The 21,529-nt window shown below is 38.5% G+C and overlaps 1 protein-coding gene across 1 annotated transcript in view; it reads left to right on the top strand.

Annotated features, from left to right (window-relative positions):
• The first annotated feature begins 7,826 nt into the window (after positions 1-7,826).
• Positions 7,827-21,529, top strand: part of gmip (GEM interacting protein) — a 32,487-nt gene continuing 18,784 nt past the window's right edge. The window contains exons 1-5 of the mRNA XM_062986347.1: positions 7,827-7,937; positions 15,034-15,124; positions 16,662-16,737; positions 16,825-16,888; positions 18,498-18,623. Coding sequence (XP_062842417.1) covers positions 7,895-7,937; positions 15,034-15,124; positions 16,662-16,737; positions 16,825-16,888; positions 18,498-18,623 — 400 coding nt within the window. The 5' untranslated portion in view covers positions 7,827-7,894. The remainder of the gene's footprint in view (positions 7,938-15,033; positions 15,125-16,661; positions 16,738-16,824; positions 16,889-18,497; positions 18,624-21,529) is intronic.

Below are 21,529 nucleotides of genomic sequence, written 5' to 3'. Positions count from 1 at the left end.
CAATTACTGACTGTAGTCCATCTGTTTCTCTGCATGCTTTGTTAGCTCCCTTTCATGCTGTTCTTCAATGGTCAGGATTCTTCCAGGACCACTACAGAGCAGGTATTATTTAGGTGGTGGATCATTCTCAGCACTGCAGTAACACTGACATGGTGGTGGTGTGTTAGTGTGTGTTGTGCCGGTATGAGTGGATAAGACACAGCAGCGCTGCTGGAGTTTTAAACACCTCACTGTCACTGCTGGACTGAGAATAGTCCACCAACCAAAAATATCCAGACAACAGCGCCCTGTGGGCAGTGTCCTGTGACCTCTGATGAAGGTCTAGAAGATGACCAACTCAAACAGCAGCAATAGATGAGCGATCGTCTCTGACTTTACATCTACTAGGTAGGAGTGCCTAATAGAGTGGACAGTGAGTGGACACGGTATTTAAAAACTCCATCAGCGCTGCTGTGTCTGATACACTCATACCAGCTGAGAATGATCCACCACCCAAAGACTACCTGCTCTGTGGTGGTCCTGTGAGAGTCCTGACCATTGAAGAACAGCATGAAAGGGGGCTAACAAAGCATGCAGAGAAACAGATGGACTACAGTCAGTAATTGTAGAACTACAAAGTGCTTCTATATGGTAAGTGGAGCTGATAAAATTGACAGTGAGATTAGAAACAAGAAGCAGGTTTTAATGTTATGGCTGATCAGTGTATATTTGTACTAATGTGCCTCTGACTTCTTTCTAGTTCTCCAGAAACTGGCTTGACCTTTTTGCCAGATTTGCTGGACTTGAGTCACTGTCACTTGAGCATTTCTTTTTAAAGTTCTATTTCTAATCTCATGACGAAACAATTAAAACTATTTTCAGTTTAAGGAGCACCAAATTAAACAGATACCCTTTTGGCTGATTGGTATGGAAGTCCAGAAAGGCCATGTGTTATTTTTTATTTTATTTTATTTGTGATCTCAGAATAAAAATGTTTTTTTTTAGATCACAACTTATCTCATGATTTCAAGATAACAATCGTTTTCTTGACTTATTTATCTCTTGATCTCAAAATAACAAAAGCTGTCACCTTAAAGGCACCACTTTCCACATTTATTTCATTTTCAGTTAAAGAAAGCACCAATTTACTTTACTTTACAATTTACTACTATCAAAATTACAAAACCTGTTTCCTTGAAATTATGATTTATTTATTTCCTTTTCAGATAAAAAGAACAACAAATTAAAGAAATACCAGTCAGCACGGTGGCTCGGTGGGTAGCACTGTCATCTCACAGCAAGAAGGTCCTGGGTTCGATTCCCACGGTCCAGATCCTTTATGTGTGGAGTTTGCATGTTCTCCTTGTTCTCTGCGTGGGTGTCTTCCGGGGGCTCCGGTTTCCTCCCACAGTCCAAAAACATGCAAGTGAGGTGAATTGGAGACACAACATTGTCCATGACTGCTTGACATTAAAAACTTGAACTCTGTCATGAATGTAACCAAAGTGTGTGAAACATGACATTAAAATCCTAATAAATAAAGGAATATTATTAGGGCGGTTGGTATGGAAGTTATTTTTTTATCTTGTGATCTCAAGAAAACAAAAGTTGTTTCCTTGAGATCACGACTTATTTTTCTCATGATCTCAAAATAACAAAAGCAGTTTCCTTAATCATTACTTGTTTATTTCATTTTCAGTTTAGGAGAACATCAAATTAAAGAGATACCCTTTAGGCTGATTGGTACAGAAGTCCAGAAAGGCCAAAGGCCATGTGTTTTCTTTTTTTTAATCTTGTAGTCTCAAGATAGGGCCACCGTGGCTCAGTGGGTAGCACTGTCGCCTCACAGCAATAATGTCCTGGGTTCGATCCCTAGGTGGGGCGGTCCGGGTCCTTTCTGTGTGGTCTGCATGTTCTCCCCGTGTCTGTGTGGGTTTCCTCCGGGTGCTCTGGTTTCCTCCCACAGTCCAAAAACATGCTGTCAGGTGAATTGGACATACAAAATTGTTCGTGATTGTGTTTGACAAACTTGTGAACTGATAAATCTTGTGTATCGAGTACCTAGCGTTTCTGTTATGAATGTAACCAAAGTGTGTAAACAAGACGTTAAAAACCTAATAAATAACTAATGTAATCTCAGAATAACATGATGATAAACATTGTTTCTTGAGATCACGATGTAGGAATTTGTCAAATTTGGTAAAACTGTTCCTTTAAGCCTTGTAATTCATATTATAGCCACAAGAGGGCATAACAGCGGTAGTATCCTGTAATGTGATAGCCGTTATGTGTCTTGTGGTGTTTTACAGTTTTTCTCAATTGCTAAAACACTAAATCCTATTGGCTGAACAGAGTTCCCAGTTGCCTAAACTCATTTAGCTAATTGTTCAGTCTGTTGTCAATACATTAAACCATTTCACATGGTAAAACCTTGCAGATCTCACATTTTTCAGCAAAACTCTAAACACATTCTCATTCTCAAAACACATTCTTCACTCTAATGCACATGTCATCCATACTGCTAAATACAAGTGGCAACAAGTAAATACAAATGAAGTGCACATGTCATTGATTAAACACGACCACTCAAAATTGATTTCACTTGTTTCAAATGATGTGACACAATCAATATAAGCCAGTTGAGAGAGCAAACAGGTTGTTGAAGGTGGGAATGAGAAAGTCTGAGAATGGATAGAAGAAATTATGTGAGAGGACGAGGACGAGTGCGTATGCGAGGTGGGGACGAGGATCAAGAGGAGGAGGGCAAGAAAGAGGAAGAGGAGGACGAAGAGGAAAAGGAAGACAAAGATTGGAAATATCCAATGAAATTCGAGCAACAGTCATAGACCATGTTCTTGTCCATGGACTGACAATGAGGGAAGCAGGACTTAGAGTGCAACCCAATTTGAGCCGATTTTCTGTGTCCACCATAGTAAGGACATTCAGAGAAGAGAACAGGTACAGTATACAACTGTATTTTTGTAATTGCAAATTTACTGTACTACAGTATATGCAGCTGTTCAATAGACATTTGTAAAGTTCATCACTGTATGTATTGTACTAAATGAATATTTTTTGTAACTGCACATCTACTTCTTGTAGAATTGCAAGGCTGCCACATGCAGGTGGAAGGACAGCTATATTCCAGTCAGTAGCAAGAGGCCGTTATAGTGGGCATGGTCCTTCAAGATAATACAATACGACTTAGAGAAATCCAGAAACAAGTGATACAAGACAACACACACTTCCAGTGAATTGACAGTGTGAGCATTTCCACAATTGACCATGTCCTCCATCGTAACAGGATGCGAATGAAACAAGTATACAGAGTACCTTTTGAGCGCAACTCACCAAGGGTGAAAGAACTGCGAGCTCAAGATGTGCAAGTAAGTGTTCATTCAGACACATTTTCTGTAATCCAGATTGTCTACAGTACTGCCACATACTATGTGAATGACATTACTTTTCAGTACATACAATGTATTTGAATCAGAAGTGCATACAGTAGGCCTAATTGTACAATATAGCACTGTCTCTGTACGACTTACAAAATTCTGCATACAATATATTGTATTTCTACACAGACAATATTTGACTTGGAATCCTTGGACAGACCCCATGAGTTAATCTTTGTCGATAAAGCAGGCTTCAATCTAACAAAGAGGAGAAGGAGAGGCCGAAACGTGATTGGACAGCGGGCCATTGTTGAAATCCCTGGTTAACGAGGTGGCAATGTCACAATCTGTGCTGCTATCAGCAACCATGGTGTTCTACATCACCATGTTATACTCGGGCCATATAACACCCAGCACCTTCTAAGATTTCTTGCCACTGTAAGAGATATTTTATTTGTGCAGCAGGGTCAAGAGCTGCAGGGTCAAGAGCTAAATGAGAATCCCATTCCCACCTATGTGATAGTGTGGGACAATGTCAGTTTCCACCGAGCTGCTCGGGTAAGGGAATGGTTTAACATCAATGGGCAGTTTATGAACTTGTACCTCCCTCCATACTCGCCTTTCCTGAATCCTATTGAGGAGTTTTTCTCCTCTTGGAGATGGAAAGTATATGATCGACAACCCTACACCAGAAAAAATCTGCTGCAAGCCATGGCTTTAGCCTGTGGTGATATAGGTGAGGAATCATGTCAGGGCTGGATACGGCACACAAGAGGCTTCTTCCCCCGTTGCCTCAAGAGGGAAAATATTGCTTGTGATGTCGACGAAGTGCTCTGGCCTGACCCAGCCCAAAGACAAGAATAAGCACATTGATCAGCTGTTTAGTCCTTTGATTTTTGTCCCTTTGTATATATGTATTGTATACTGTACGTAGTACAGTGCATTGTAGGCTGTATACTGTACAATAAACAAATTATATGACCCTGAACATTGTGCTTTCCATTTGTTTACAGTACTGACTGCTCAATAGATTTTGACTGGTTGCAGGTTCATATCAACAAAGAACAAGAATTGCAGTTGAGCTACTATGATAGAACATGTTTTCGTTCATCAAAAGACAATGACGGAAAAATATGAAATTTGTTTTGAGATTAAAAATTTACTTCTCTATAACTATATGTTTTGAACAGTGTGTTTTCTATTTTTTGGTGTATTGTTTACTGACTGCTTGATAGTGTATATCATTTTGATGGCTTTGTTTTTGATTTGAGAGCAGTGTTTGGTTTTGAGCACAGGTAAATCTGTTTTGAGGCGAAAGTTTGATTTTGCAAGAGGAGTCAGAGGTTTTGTAAATGCTGCTGAGGTTTTGTGTTTAATGTTTTAAGAAAATGGAGCAAGGTTTCAGAAATTGTGTATTAGCAATTGAGAAAAACTGTAATTACAATTTGTGTCTGTTAATAATGCACCTAAATGCATAATAAATGCAAACATCAGAAAGCATGACTAAAACAAGACTGAAACATTAGTGTGGATAAGGAAATTAATCAAAACAGAATCATATCACTGATATAAATAGGTGACGGGAACAAAACAATGTGCTTTTCAGGTCACTGACAAGAAAAGCAACATAGAAAGAGAAAGAGCTCTATATGACTAAAAGTAAATGGACACCTGACCATGAGCTTTTAGTACACACCATTCCAAAACCATGGGCATTATTGTGGAGTTAAAACCACCCACCCCAACTTTTGGCTATTACATCTCCACTTCCAAGATTACTCTTTTCCAAGAGTGTGCCTGTGGGAATTTTTACCCATTACAAAAAAAAATGTAAATCAGGCAGTGATGTCTGACAACTTGCTCTGTGCAGAGGGCACAATAATGCTGAAACAGGAACAAAACCCCTGACCCGAAACCCTTCAGTACAGTGATAAAAATATGAATCTCCTTCACCATATTCTCAAGAAGTAAGTAGTACATGGGTGGCATGTACCAAGAGAACAGTATAGGTCTGAATTCTTGACTCCCTGGCATTTAGCTGTCATGGTTTGGGTTCAGTTATCCTCTTTGGGCAGGGACTCATAACCTGTGGCACATGGGCTGTGAAGGTGCCAACTCCACCAAACCCAGAATTATCACTAACATTGGTCAGTGGAATATTACATGAAAGCGGGCAGTACAGTGGCACAGCTGATAGAGTTGGTGCCACACAGAAACATGGGTTCTGGAAATGTGGGTTTAATCCTTGTCTTCAGTCACTGGCTTTTAGGTGTTAGGCTTGTTCTTCATGTTACAGCATCTCTTCTCTGTGGCTGCTCTTGTCTTGCAGAAGGTGGATTGGCTACTTTAAATTTTTTACTGAGTAGGAGAGTGAGTGGATGATTGCCACCCTGATGATTGCTGTTTTTTTGGGGGGGGAGCGCAGGACCACTGTAAATCTAAGAATGAAGTCATTAGTAAAACTAATTAAATAAATGAAAGAACAGTTTGGGGAATGCCCTTTATAGTTCCAGTGTAATAATGCTTCTGTGTACAATGTAAGTGTTTTTTATGTTTATGGACTTAAGATTTTATCCAAGCCAGTTACAGTTGTTACTGAATACAGTGCAAGCAGTTGAGGGTACCTTGCTCAGGAGCCCAACAGTGGCAACTTAGCAATGGTGGTGCATGAACCAGCATCCTTCTGATGAATAGTCCAGAAACTTATCTGCTGATCTTTTACCCCTTCTCTTTGAGTGTGGTGAAGAAGAACTTTACCGACCAACATAGAGCCTTTATATATATATATATGTATATATATATATATATATATATGTATTCCCCCCCCCTCCATTTTTATCCCCCAGTCTAGTTGTGTCCAATTACCCTGACTGCGTCCTCTATACTGATTCGACCCTGCACTGCTGACTGAGGACGCCTCTCAACTGACATACGCCTCTCTCGGTACGCACAGTCAGTACAGACTGCATTTTTCACCTGCACGAGTCGAGTTCATACACTTGACGGGCACTGTGTACGGAGGGCCACACCCCCATCAGCATTATTCCTCAACCCTGTGCAGGCGCCATCAGTCAGCCAGCAGGGGCTGCAGTCGCACCAGTTATGAGGACCTATGATTCATGCAGCCACCCAGCCTAGTCGGAAAGGCAGAGCTGAGATTCGATACGATGTATTCGAAACCCCAACTCTGGTGAGCTAGCGTACTTTACCGCTGCTCCACCTGAGTGGCGACCTACATAGAGCCTTGACCTGAATCTAACACATTTAACATTAATTGGAATGCTGACTACAGCCAGGATTTATTACCCAAGATCAATGCCCCATTGAAACAAATACTTGTAGTAGGATCTTCTAGTTACAAAGACTTTTACCAAGAATCTACCAGGCACATTAAAGCTGTCCTAAATAGCTCTTGGTAAATAGCTCCGCCACAATACGACACTAAATTGTATTCCCTTTAGTTCCTCATCCGATGGCATGGTGGCTCAGTGGGTAGCACTCTTGCCTTACAGCAAGAATGTTCAATTTCCAGGTGTGGTGGTCCGGGTCCATTCTGTGTGAAGTTTGCATGTTCTCCCTGTGTTTGTGTGGGTTTCCTCCAGGTGCTCCGGTTTTCTTCTAAAGTCCAAACACATACAGTCAGGTTAATTGGTGGTACTAAAATCGGGCTTGGTATGAGTGTGTGTGTGTGTGTGTGTGTTTGCCCTGTAAAGGACTAGCGACCTGTCCGCCCTGTGAATCAGGCCCACCTTGACCCTGAGTAGGATAAAAAAGTGGTAAAATAAATGAATGAATTTCTCATCCATGTGTGTAATTACATGTACATACAACATTAGTGTATCTTAAACATAAGGCTAGGGTATCTTAGCTATTAAAAGACTGGACTAGTAATCAGAAGGTTGCTGGTTCAAGCCTCACCACCGTCAAGGTGCCACTATTGGGCCCCTGAGCAAGGCCCTTAACCCTCAATTGCTCGAGTTGTATTCAGTCATAACTGTAAGTCACTTTTAATAAGATAGGATGAGAATAATAAGAGCGTCTGCTAAATGCAGCAAATGTAAACATGGGGTTGTTCATTCATTCCATGCTTAACGTCAGTTTATTCGTAATATCAGCAACCACTGATGGAGCCTGTTCATCCAGCAGCAGCAGCCGCTCATATTTACTTCTGTGCTCAGCATTAGTTCTGGGTGTTAGGTGTGTCTCAGAGTGACAGCGAGACACACTTCCTCTTTACACTATGGTGAAACAGCGTTGGCCAACCTCCGCTTTAGAGGAAGCACAGAGGAAGCTCAGCGTGCTTAGAGCAAATGTGTGACAAGAGAAATGGTCACATGTTTGACTTTGAGCCTGACTATCCGACTGATTTAATGATCGCAGAAATCTAACCCATCTGACCCGGTTCTCCTGGGTCTGAAGTGACCTTCAGCATCTTCTGTACGGTGGATGGAGTAACCAGTGAGGGAGGATACTGTACGCTCTGTTGTCGGCCAGGGTTTACCGTGGTGATAGAGGACTAGATGGAGGAGACAGAAGGGGCCGCACCTTTAAGGCAACCCAAAGGTGAGTTTAATCAGACAAGAGGTGAAGACGAACAATGTTAAGCCAAGCTGGACAAATAGTGGCCTTCAATCAATGTTCTGATTAACTGTCTTGTGTGTCATTGTTTCTTTGTGTGTGTGTGTGTGTGTGTGTGTGTGTTTGTGTGTGTGTGTGTGTGTGTGTGTGTGTTGAATGCAAGCACACTGCATCTTAACCAGTGCATGATCAGTTCTGGCACTTCCTGTCTTGTTGCATTTTGACATTGTATTTAAGCTGCACCTAAGAATAGACTGTACCAGCTGCTTGTACAGAAATAGTCAAGGGTACAAGCAATCTTTGGTTCATTTTTTTTTACTTACACACAATATAAAAAGCAAAGCAAATATGTGTTTTTATTTTTGTTCCAGTAAGCAGAAGTTCTAGAACTTATTACAATTATTCTACAAATATCTTCGAAAATTATGGCCATTATTTAGTAAATATTTTCCAAATGATACGTTTGCATGGCGAAAATCAACTAAATTCAACAATTTAATCAACATCTACTGCCAACAAGTTTATTGTAAAGCAGCAGCAACAGCTCGGACACAATGCATTTGACACACAGGCTCACAAAACAGGAAGTAAAAAGTAGCTTGTCTATTTTTTGCATTTACTGTAGAAGCAACATTAGCACATCAGCTTTTTATCAGGAGATTTGTGGACTGAGTTTTCTTGGCCAAGCAGCTGCACACAAGCTGCAAACAAGGACAACATGCTTTTGCTAGGTGTTAACAGGAATTATGTAATGCACACCAGCATTGAGCAGTAAAAATGAATCTAGTTTTGGCAGATGCCATTAGAGCACTAATTGTATGTACACCGATCAGCCATAACATTAAAACCACCTCCCTGTTTCTACACTCACTGTCCATTTTATCAGCTCCACTTACCATAAAGAAGCACTTTGTAGTTCTACAATTACTGACTATAGTCCATCTGTTTCTCTGCATGCTTTATTAGCCCCCTTACATGCTGTTCTTGAATGGTCAGGACTCTCCCAGGACCACTACATAGCAGGTATTATTTGGGTGGTGGATTATTCTCAGCACTGCAGTGACACTGACATGGTGGTGGTGTGTTAGTGTGTGTTGTGCTGGTATGAGTGGATCAGACACAGCAGCGCTGATGGAGTTTTTAAACACCTCACTGTCACTGCTGGACTGAGGATAGTCCACCAGCCAAAAACATCCAGCCAGCAGTGCCCCATGGGCAGCGTCCTGTGACCACTGATGAAGGTCTAGAAGATGACCAACTCAAACAGCAGCAATAGATGAGCGATCGTCTCTGACTTTACATCTATAAGGTGAACCAACTAGGTAGGAGTGTCTAATAGAGTGGACAGCAGCGCTGCTGTGTCTGATCCACTCATACCAGCACAACACACACTAACACACCACCACTATGTCATTGTCACTGCAGTGCTGAGAATGATCCACCACATAAAAAATAACTGCTATGTAGTGGTCCCATGGGGGTCCTGATCATTGAAGAACAGCATGAAAGGCTAAAAAAAGCATACAAAGAAACAGATGGAATACAGTGAGTAATGGTAGAACTACAAAGTGCTTCTATATGGTAAGTGGAGCTGATAAAATGGACAGTAACACTGCATACAGGGACATTCAACAGGCACCCAATGGTACAGCAGCATTGTACCTGAAAACCTGGCTTTAATCCTTGACTTGGGTCACTGTAGGTAGTTTGCTTGCTCTCCCCATATCCGTGTGGCTTTTCCCTGGGTTCTCTAGTTTCCCCTCTGTCTTTCAAAACCATGCAGAAGAGAAAACGTCTATTTGATTTCCCCTTGGGGGTTGAATGGGTAGACGTGAAGTACCATGTGATTTAGTTGTACCCAGGTAGCACTGGACCTACTGCGGCCCAGACTGGTATGAAGCAGTTAGTGACAATAAATAAATCCAATGTGGAAAATGTCCTGTCCAGTTCCAGCACCACAGTGCCCCTCTGTACAGAACAGCCTTCATAAAGCTGCTGTTGGCTTTTGGTTTGGGGCCAGTGATAGCTCAGTGGTTAAGGTACTGGACTAGTAAACAGAAGGTTGCCGGTTCAAGCCCCGCCACCACCAAGTTGCCACTGTTGGGTCCCTGAGCAAGACCCTTAACCCTCAATTGCTCATCGTGTTCTGCTCATTGTGTAAGTTGCTTTGGATAAAAGCGTATGCTGAAATGTTTGAGTTTGGTGTAGATGAACTTCACTGGCATCACTGACTTCAACATCATTTAAAACCATTGGGATAAATTGGAATGCTGACTGTGGGGAGGCCTTGTCATAATACATATGCACATGTGTACCATTGTGTAACAATGCTTTTAAATAGCGGGTGCAGAAGATATCATAATAATCTGCAGTTAATTTTGTATAATACTATACTGCAAAATGCTAAAAATTAAATATTAAAACAGCCTTTAAAACAACCTGCTTATTCAAATCTGCTTATTGGCCTACATTTTCTCTATACACATATCAGTAAAACCATAAATGTGCCTCTCGACCTTTTTGTCAGCTGGTCCATATAGAGCCACAACAGTGGCAAAAAGCCAGTTTTACATGTTACACACATGCTTGTACTTTTAAACACACCTTGGTTAGTCAGTTTTCTAAAATGAGTCATAAACCTAAATCTGGCTTTATTATTGTTGTTATTATTGCTGTCAAGTCATTTCCAACTAATGGTGACTATATGGATAGTGTTTCTCCAGACTATTCTGTTGTCTGTTAGGATATTGAGGCTTCCTAATGGCTCATTCATTGTTCCCCTAATTTTATCCATCTATCTTGTTGCTGCCCCTCCTCTTTGTTGTTTATCCTCCACTCTTCCAAGTATAATGGTCTTTTCCAATGAATTGGATCCAATTTGGTGAAAGGTTAGGTTTGATTTGATTGGGGATACATTTGTTTTTACTGTTTACCATCTATGGTTTATCCATAAAGAACCACAGAGAAGACCATAGTATAAATCTTTCAGATTTTTGATTGGCCCGCTGTGTAGATTTCCCATCCTCATTTATTTACTGTCTTTATCGTACAGAAAATTTTGCAATTACAGTTTTACAGTATTTTATAATATATTGTACACCAACCAGGCATGACACTATGACCACTGACAGGTGAAGTGAGTGACACTGATTATCTCTTCATCACGGCACATGTTAGTGGGTGGGATATATTAGGCAGCAAGTGAACATTTTATCCTCGAAGTTGATGTGTTAGAAGCAGGAAAAATGGACAAGTGTAAGGATTTGAGTGAGTTTGACAAGGACCAAATTGTGATGGCAGACGAGCTACTTTAGCTCAAATTGCTGAGGAAGTTAATGCTGGTTCTGATAAAAAGGTGTCAGAATACACAGTGCATTACAGTAGGTTGTGTATGGGGCTGCATAACCCCAGACCAGTCAGTTAGAATAATGGTCATAATGTTATGCCTAATTGGTGTATATGTGATTTATTAAACAGTACCCAAATATATTAGAAGACCAGAATAAACCTGAAATTTACTGAGTTTGTTACATCTCAATTTCGTGACAATACCAGTCTCCACTGCTCTTTTGACAAGATTTTGCAGTGTTTTTATGGGAATTTGGGTCCATCCAGTGAAAACCACAGTCATTGATTATGGGCAAAATGCCTGGCTTGCTATCAATGTTCAATTTCATCCCAAAGTAGTTTGACAGAGTTGAGGTCAGGGCATTGTGCAGGTCACTCAACCAACCCCATTAAACCATGTAAATGGTTTACTTACTTATTTCATTCGGTGTCATTCTGGAACAGGAAATGGCTTTTACCAAACAGTTGCCACAAAAGTGGAGGCATATTTATTTTATGTATTTCCATACACAAGTTAACAATACTAGCTAACTAACTTTTAAAAAGAATATCATATGCTAACCTAATTAAACTGTATAAGGTAAATATAAACCAGCTTATATCAATAATCAGCTATTTCATGTATTATTTATTATTTAATCTGTCAATCACTGATTTCTTTATGTGAATTACAAAATTGTTGAGCTTTTATTAGGAATGTAACGATGCACCACAAGACAGTTAAAAATCGGTGCACATGTGCCACAATTCGAATCGGTTATTTATTTAAGATGAATCGATATTCACTTTAAATAGCAGAGGGCACTGGCGCTATTCACCTCACCTGGTTGACGGCACTTCACAAAGTTAGGGTAGGGGATTTTCCAGCCAAATCACAGTGGTCTTTAGTCCTCTATGTGCTATTCTAAAAGGAACTAGAAATGTAGGACTGTACCCCCCAGGTCTAAAGTCTGGCACTACTAAACACAAATGACTGAATCATTTTGGCACTAAGTTGAAATGAAATCTCTTTATGGGAAAACAAGCCTCGTGTGCTCCTGCAGCACAGCATGTCTCTGACTGCACTACGGATGTGGTTGACCAAAATGGAGCAAGGCAATGAAAGAGAGAGAAATAGTCAGTTTTTCAGGTGTTTATAGTGTATCACAGGAGTTCACTGTTGAGGTTGATTAAATATGCCATATAATGTTTGTTTCTACTCTGCTAATGCATGTGCATGTGTACAAAATATAGATATAAACATAAGAAGGAATCTTGTAAGTGTATTTTACTGAAATATAGTGCAATAAAGGTAGTACAATTGTGCTGTAGTGCACAATGTTCCACTAGATAAGTCAAGACCAAATGATGGTCTTTTGTCCAAACCTGGCTCTTTATTTTACTATATTTAGCAACATGCAGCAAAGTAATATATCACTATATAACATTACTTTCATCAGAGTACTATTTGTTGCATTGTAGTGCATTTATTGTTTTTTTGCAACTACATATCAGCTTGACAACAACAGCCAAACCAACAAACTTAAACATAGAGAGTAGGGTCTTCGCTGCATTTCAGCCTTGGTTTGTGCAATTCCAACAATTACAATTTCATATTAATGACAGTAATCAATCTAGTGCATTTACAGCCAGAAGTAAGTACCTTGATCGGGGAGACACGGTGGCTCAGTGGGCCCTTACAGCGAGAAGGCCCTGGGTTCGATCCCCAGGTGGAGCAGTCTGGGTCCTTTCTGTGTGGAGTTTGCATGTTCTCCCTTTATCTGCGTGGGTTTCCTCCCAGAGCTCTGGTTTTCTCCCACAGTCCAAATACATGCAAGTGAGGTGAATTGAAGATACAAAATTGTCCATGACTGTGTTTGACAGTAAACTTGTTAACTAATGAATGTAACTAAATTGTTTAAAACATGATGTTAAAATCCTAATAAACAATAAATAAATAAATACCTTAATAACATTACTTATTTCCTATTGCATTTCCCATACATTTATCAATTATTCATTTTAAATAACGAATTCATTTTAAACAGAGACACACTGGTCACAGTGCAGAAACAGATTGTACTGTACAGTGTGTTATTTTGTCGCAGGAAATCACACATTTAGCCACTGACAAACTAGGGCCAATTAAGTGCAGGCAATCTACCTGTTCCATAAAAAGAGGAAGGAAACCTAAAGGAATATGTCCTGCTGCCAATTTGGCTTTTAAAGTACTATAAGCGAGTAAGCATTTAACTATTTAACAAATGGTAGGAGATGTGGGTATAACAGGAACACAAACCAAAAGCTCAGTCTTTTTGCAAGCATTGAGTCAAACTTGTGAAAAACATCAGTAAAAAAGAAATGATTTGCTATATTTTTATTAGTAGGTTTAGTACGTTTGTCTTTTACCATCTACTGTTCATAATATTGTAAAAAAAAAAAAAATGAATCAGGGAATCTGGAGAAATCCTGAACTGGCAGGCCGATAACAACTGTTAAATGTGCTTGACCTTTAAGCCCTCAGGTGGCACTGCATGAGAAATCACCATGTTACTGAGATAAAAATATCCACATGGGCTCAGGAGTGCTTTGGTAAACTGTTGATATTGAACACGGTCTGCTGCTGCATCAAGAACTGACATACATCAATTCTAGGCAAATTGCTGTCAAACTAATCTCAGATGGACTGAAAGAAAGTGGAAATGAGGGCTTTGGTCAGATGAGTTATCCTGGGAAGTCCATATTTATTTCATCAAAACAATGCCAAACCTCAATCTGCATGTGCTATAAAAGCATGGCTTTATAACACAGAGTGCTTGACTGACCTGCCTGCAGTCTCGTATGCAGTGTATGACATATCATGAGGAGGAGAATCAGTCAAAGACAGACTGTGCAGCTGAAGTCCTGTATTGAGCAAGAATGGGCAAAAATTCCACTTGTAAAATTGCAACAAATAGTATCATCATTTCTCAAACCATTAAAAGGTCATTAATAGTAAATGTGATATAACAGTGGTAAACATGCCCTATCCCAACTTTATTTTGAGCATGTTATATGCGTTAAAGTATACATATGTTTACATTAACAAAATACAATTAAGTTGGTCAGTAGAAACATTGGGAATATTAAATACATTTCAAGAAATTAAATAAAGATTCAAGAAAATTACCAAGTCATAGATTTTTTCATAAATTCCCAGTTTATCCAGAAATGGGGTTTCTGTTATTGACCAAAAAGATTTTGTCATCATTAAAAACTCTTTTGTAAGTAAACCCTTTTGACAAAAAAAAGTATGTATTTTAATCATTTAGTCACAGTAATATTACAGTTGCAGAAAATCCACACAGGATTCACCCTCTTTCTAAGCCGCTCTCCTAAATAAGGTTTGGGGGGGGGGGGGGGGGGTGGCTGGAGCCTATCCCACCTCTTAGTGGGCACAAGGCACACAAACACCCTGGACAGGGCGCAAGTCCATTGCAAGGCAGACATACACACAAACACATTAACACCTTAACACACATACACACACATCTAAGGGCAATTTTAGTTAACCTTTAACGGTTAACCTGATTGCATGTCTTTGGACTGTGGGAGGAAACAGGAGCTCCTGGAGGAAACCCACACAAATACGGGAAGAACATGCAAACTCAACACAGAAAAGACCCAGACCGCTCCACCTGGGAATTGAACCCAGGACCTTATTGCTTTAAGGATTTATCTGTCACATGTTTTTTCTAATTGCTTTCTTTTTCAGAAGATGGTACCTCAACCAGATACTCGTCGACTAAACGCTACAGTGAGATTTTACGGGATTTTGATAACTTGGAGCTGTCCTTAGTGAACACGTATGTAAACCTGTTGTCTGTCTGTTACTTAAAATGACATTTAAAGCTAGTGATAAATAATCATGTGTTGAATTATATTATAATAATTATTATTATTATTAGACACTTTGACATTGGATAATTTGGAAAGTATTTGTCCAGGTAGTATTTTTCAACAGCGTTGTAGTCAAGACCATCTCAGTCAGCCCAAGTACAACACGCATACTATTCAAAATAAAAAAGGCCAAGACCAAAATGTACAGGACCAAGATTAAAGTGATCACAGAGTACAGCCATTTTAATATGAAATACTATAAGCATAAAACCATTTTTGGCAATCAGGATCTCTTTGCATTTTGCACACATGCACAAAATCACTTTCTACATACACACACACACACTTTTAATCTCTCATCTTGCAATTCTTTCAGCAGCATTACAGACCCTAATCTGAGCACAGTCACTTTACATACAGTATATACACACCCACCGAAATCCGTACTTAAATTGTACTGGTTATCCTATGTAATGGTTCATCCTGTGTAAATACCCACATGTTTATGTAAATACTTTTTCTTCTTCTTTCTTTTTATCTTTTTGGAGAGTGTGAAACTAAATTTTGTTGCACGCAAGTTAATGACAAATAAAGTTTCTTCTTCTTTTTCTATTTTAATATGATATACTTAACAGAGTTATATCTGCCAGATATGTTTTCCTTGGTGCTATTAGTGCAGTTTAACAAGACTGTACTACTGTTATCATTACTTTATTCATTTACCATCAGTAGCCACTTCTGTCTAATACACCAAGTGGCAATTTAGAGTTTAGCCAATCTACCTACTGACATTTTAGAAGGCGAAGGGAAACCAGTGTACCAAAAGAAACTTGAACTAAGGGAGTTCACACTGACAGTGAACGGAGGAACGGTTCTTGGAGCATCACTGAGCTCACACTATCTGCTGTTCCATTATCTAGCCTGTAATTAGACAAGTCATACTGTGCAATTCATTATCATTGCTATTTTTTTTATATTTTTATCATCACAAGTTTAATTATTATTGCATTACATGTATTATATTATATTACATATTCATCTGTAACAGATTAGACTGTCTGGAACAGATATCCAACATATTTTTATTATTAAAATCAGCTGCTTTGCTAAAACACTTTTTTTAATGATTAAGTTGTATTTTTGTTTAATAAGCATTTACATTTTCGACATTTAGCAGACGCTTTTATCCAAAGTGACTTACAGTATACGGTCTAAGCAACTGAGGGTTAAGGGCTTTACTCAATGCCACAACAGTGGCAACCAGTGGTGGGTTTTAAACAAGCAACCTTCTGCTTACTAGTCCAGTATCAAACAACTGCAATTAAAGAAATGTCCCAGCGTGCTCAAAGTGATAAAAGCATAAACTAATTCAGATCTTTATTAAATAATATATGCAGTCTAGTGAAACAGGTGCATATAAATTTGGTGTTTTGTTTTTGCTTATTCAGGATCATCATATGACATATTTACTACATGTGTTACTGTTCTGTATTACTGGTTTAGGTCTGTAGATGAGCTGCTTCCAGACATGGATTGTCAGTCCACAGATACCCCTGACACCACTTTGGATTATTTGGCAGTAAGAGAGAACTTAATGCTCTTTTTTTTTAAATACGCCTCTTACAAACATTCTTGGAATATAAAAACATTACGTGGCTTTTTGCAGAGTGAAGATGTGGAAAACACACTGGTGTGCCATGATGGGGAGGAAAAAGAAGGTGGCATGTCAGGTATCTTTCAAACTTTAAAATGAATATTTTTAGCTTCACTGTATCAGAAGGACCCCACTGCTCTCTTTACATTTCTCTGCCACACCACAACCAGACAGCGGGAGTGATTTCTCATCCGGCCTTTCCTTCCATCAGGCCTTGTATTATCAAGATTTGAACTTGAGACTCAGTATGGTCTAAAGTCTAAGACCAGAAGCTTAAGCCCAGTTTAACCCTGGTATTTGAATCATGTAATATTAGCCCTTAAACCTAAGTCCTAAAACCTAAGCCAAGACAGCTATGCTCTAAATTTAAAAACCCAAAACCAAAGCCAGTTCTGTAGCCCGGAAACTTGACCTTGAATTAATGTAAACCAATGAACATTTGCTCTCAGATTTTAGCCAAATACATTAAGCCCAGGTACATTAGTTAACACACCCAAGCATCCTAAGAACAAGAACTCTAAACCCAGAAACATTAATACATGATGTTTAGCGTCCAGCAACTTTGGCCAAGAATTCCAGAAATTATAGCCAAGAAAACAAAGGCCAGAAAAAAATAGCAAAAAATTACAACCTGAGGATCTTCAGCCAAGGAAGATTGGCCTAAAAATCGTATTCTAAGCCCAGGAACTTTAGTTCCTACATACCCCTTTGCACCCTTAGGTCTTCGGGTGGAAGGTTTCTCATTGTTCCTCATACTAGACTATCCTCAATGGGTGCTACAGCTCACAAGCTTTGGAACTCCCTGTTCCAAACTTTTTATGGCTGTCTGTTTCTTCAGTAGGTCTTTCTTAAAGACATTCTGTCTTATGTCTGTCCTTCCTCTGTCCTCTGTCTCCTGGTTTTCTTCCACATTCCAAAAAAATGCTTCTAAAAAAATCCCTTCCCCAAAAAATACACTAAGTGCATTTGTGAAGCCATGTTAAATAAAGCCATTTCTGCTGTCTATTCCTGCCTTTTGTGCCTTTTAGTCTTGTAACCCTAACCAGGACAATACGGTGAATGAAGCTAAATGTATGAACTTGTTAGAGACTATTATTTTATATTGAGATGGAATTTAATGAGAGCTATGATAAGCACAGCATTTCATTCCCTCTCCTAAACTTCTTTTGTTTACATGTAATTAGTCACGTGGGCAAACTGGCACACTAATAGGATTAGTTCAGGATAAAGGTAGAAAGGGAGATTAAACCAACAGGCACTTGGTGGTTGTTTACAATATTTAGCTACAATCCCAGACTGTCCCACACAAGAAATGACTGTAATTCTGTTCTGGTTTTGCTCCAATCACTGGGATTATCATTTGGATAAGATGAGTTTTATTATCAGGCTCAAAATGTACATTCTGGACTGAAGACAAAGATTGGACCGAAGTGATTTTGTGCCACTTCTTTCCTGCCATTTTTCCCTCTGTTTTCTTCTTATGTTTTATTTGTATCTATTATTCCATGCTGGATAAAGCTTTGCAGATTTTTTATATCAGTAGGCAGTGAAAGGGGTCAATGGTCAATGATTTGATTTGATTTGATGGTGGTACCATTGGGGTGTATTAGGCACTGTGTTATTTTACTGTGTTAGTTTGAGTAGGACAGATGGAACAGGAGTGATGCCAATTTATTCACTCTCAGCTCAGGACGCTGATGTGGCCTTGTGTAGAAGCGAGGGTGGCGTGGAACTTGCGTTACAGTACGCCAAGATGTGGTGCCGCTATGCCAAGGATCTCCTCACCTGGATGGACAAGAGAATCAGCCTGGGTAAGAGTGGAATTATATTTTTCTTAGTAGGCACTTTCATCTCTGTGTGGCTTTCTTCTGACTGGACAAGCATGAAATAATTCTATTTCAAGAAACGTCATTTATATCATGAATAATCATCAATTTTGATTTAATTAAAATTGTTTACTTCTTATAATTGCTCACATTGTGTATGCTGTAATTGACTACATTTACTAAAGCTGTACCTAATTACACTTTCTACCAAATTACAATCTTCTAATTGCCCTTTGTATTAATGCACAGAATAAAAACATTAATTATATAAATGTTTAATGTTGAAAAAAATAATTAATTAATAAAAAAACTATTATTAATTTAAAATAAAGACAGTAATGTCAGAACAAATAAACAGTGTAGAAAAAAATGCTGATAAATCATTAGATGCAGGTAAATTGTTTTGTTTTAAGTACTAATGGCTTAAGAATAAGCAACAGGAGATAAAAAAAAAGAGTGTGAAATTATTTTTGAAATTATTAATATTAATGAATATTGTGAAATTAGTGTATCAAAAAAAGTAATTATTCAACTTTTTGTTTACCTATTATCTCTGTCACAAAGTAACTTAATTTAACACAATAAATGAGAATCACTTCCAGTACAAATTAAGGTTGTCATTTGTAATTTCTTATTATAATTTCTCCACTAAAGTTGGGGAAATCTTTGTGCCCATTTAAATAGATCTAGTTTGACTGATCATGGAACAGTGGACTTTTGCCAGACCCCAAACTTTATACCTCCATAAGGCATATGCATATAAATCGGCACCTTAAAGCTTGAATGAAGGTTTTTCCAGTTCCGTGGGTAAAGCAAAAGAAAAACTGATGCAGGACTGTGAACTATAAATATAATAATAAAATAACTTATTAAACAGGACACAATTATCTGTAAGGTTCCGCCATTTACACCATGTCATAGGAGGGGCTGGTCAGGTTCAGGTCTGTCCTCTAGGATTTTAGCTCTGCTGTGAGGTTAATCTCTTGCCAGGGTTATAGAGGGTAAACGGACTAGAGGTAAGGCCAGTTGAACCTTGCATAGAGAGCAAAATGTGCTAGGGTCAGCCTTGATCAAAAATACAATTTTGAAGTATGTGGATGATTTTTATTTTAAAATTGCTTTTTTCATTTTTGTATGAACAAAATTGGCTGAGGAAGGGAGATGGTCGAAAGGCCTAGCCATTTGGAGATGCACTTGTCAGTGTGCCAGTCCAAGCCGGAATAAAAATAAAGAGGGTTGTGCCAGGAAAGGCACTTGATGTAAAATCAGTTATGTGACCCAGGATCATCTGCTGTGATGACCCCTAAATACGGGAACAGCAGAAAGAAAAAAATGCATATTTGCATAGATATTTTAATCATTATTTTACTCATCAGAACCTTAAAAAATTAATAACTGTATAACTACAATATTTCTATAATTATTAACATAATGCAACCACTTTATTAATATATTTTTGTATTACTATAAATCAAAGAACATATAGATACATACTAATGTACAGGGTACATATACAGTAGGTGTAACTTCATATTTGGGGTAACACAAAAAGCAGGCCTGTTTTAGAAGTTCCTCTATTTGAGTAGAAGTTCCTTCTAAATGGTGACGTCAGCAATTACACGTCATCCTTCACAGGACCACCTAGTGCCAAAGTATTAAAATTTCAAATAGTAAATACCACCCAACCACATTTCCTGTCCATTTCTGATGCAGGTTTTGCCGGTCAAGATAGTTTTGTATTGCCTGATTTAGTTCACTATAAAAGAAAGATAATCCTCTAACCCCTGCAGTACATGATGTGTAGAAGATGTGGCATGTTTAACTGACACTGAGGTGCTCAAACTGCACATGGTACATAAGCTAATGATAATAACAGCATCCAGTACAGTCATCCTACTACCAGAACTAGAAGTTCTAAACAGAGGTTGGCATAGATTTCAGATTACAAGGCTGTGTAATCAGTGTTGGGCTCGAAAAGTGCTGAAAATATTTAATCAACAGAAAAATTTTAACAAAAAATTTAAACAAAAAACAGCTTAATCAAAACAAAAAATTATTTAGGCATGTAAAGGATATTTACAAAGAAATGTAATAAAAGGTGGCATCATTTGTACAGTGCTCTGTGCAGTCATATATAGATCAATATAACTAATAAACATTTCCGCAAAATGAGAAAAAATCTTCTTTGTTTAGTATCAATCAGATAATAATTTTTATTGTTTACTTGTGTATTTGTTAATGTTGAAATTAGTGAAAGTTGTTCATGTTTGAAAAATAGAAAAAAGGTAAAACAGCACCAGATAGGAAAATTTAACTGCTGAATAGAACGAATAGAAAAACAATTCACCAAAGGTTGTTTATGATTATGTTTAATAGAAAATTTAAAAAAAAACTCAGGAACAGTTGGGACAGTAGGTAAAATGCAAATAAAATAAGCAGTGGTTGATAAACATTCACAGTTGATGATGTATTTTATGTTATTTGTTTATGGAAAGAAAGGGTTTGTATAATTTGATGGCTGCTACATATGTACTGTATATATATTCTTCTGAAGGTGACAAATGACTTGCTACTTACTGTTGATGAGGGTAATTGTGCCATCCTCATTTTATTGGACCTTAGTTCTGCTTTTGATACTGTTGACCATGACATACTTGTTGGTCGCCTGGAAAAGTGGGTGGGGATACAGGGAGAGGCCCTGAATTGGTGCATATCTTATTTTAAGAATAGAACCTTTTCAGTGAATATTAGCAGCTATTTCTCTTCTTCTGCTGATGTCTCTTGTGGTGTTCCACAAGGGTCCATACTAGGACCCCTCCTTTTTTCCCTCTATATGCTGCCATTAGGTCAAATAATTAGGAAGCACAATGTCAGCTTTCACCTGTATGCTG

Source organism: Trichomycterus rosablanca, chromosome 2 (assembly GCF_030014385.1).
Source record: "Trichomycterus rosablanca isolate fTriRos1 chromosome 2, fTriRos1.hap1, whole genome shotgun sequence".
NCBI lineage: Eukaryota > Metazoa > Chordata > Actinopteri > Siluriformes > Trichomycteridae > Trichomycterus > Trichomycterus rosablanca.
Note: the sequence above shows the minus strand (reverse complement) of the source record. Positions and strands in the feature narration are given on the sequence as shown.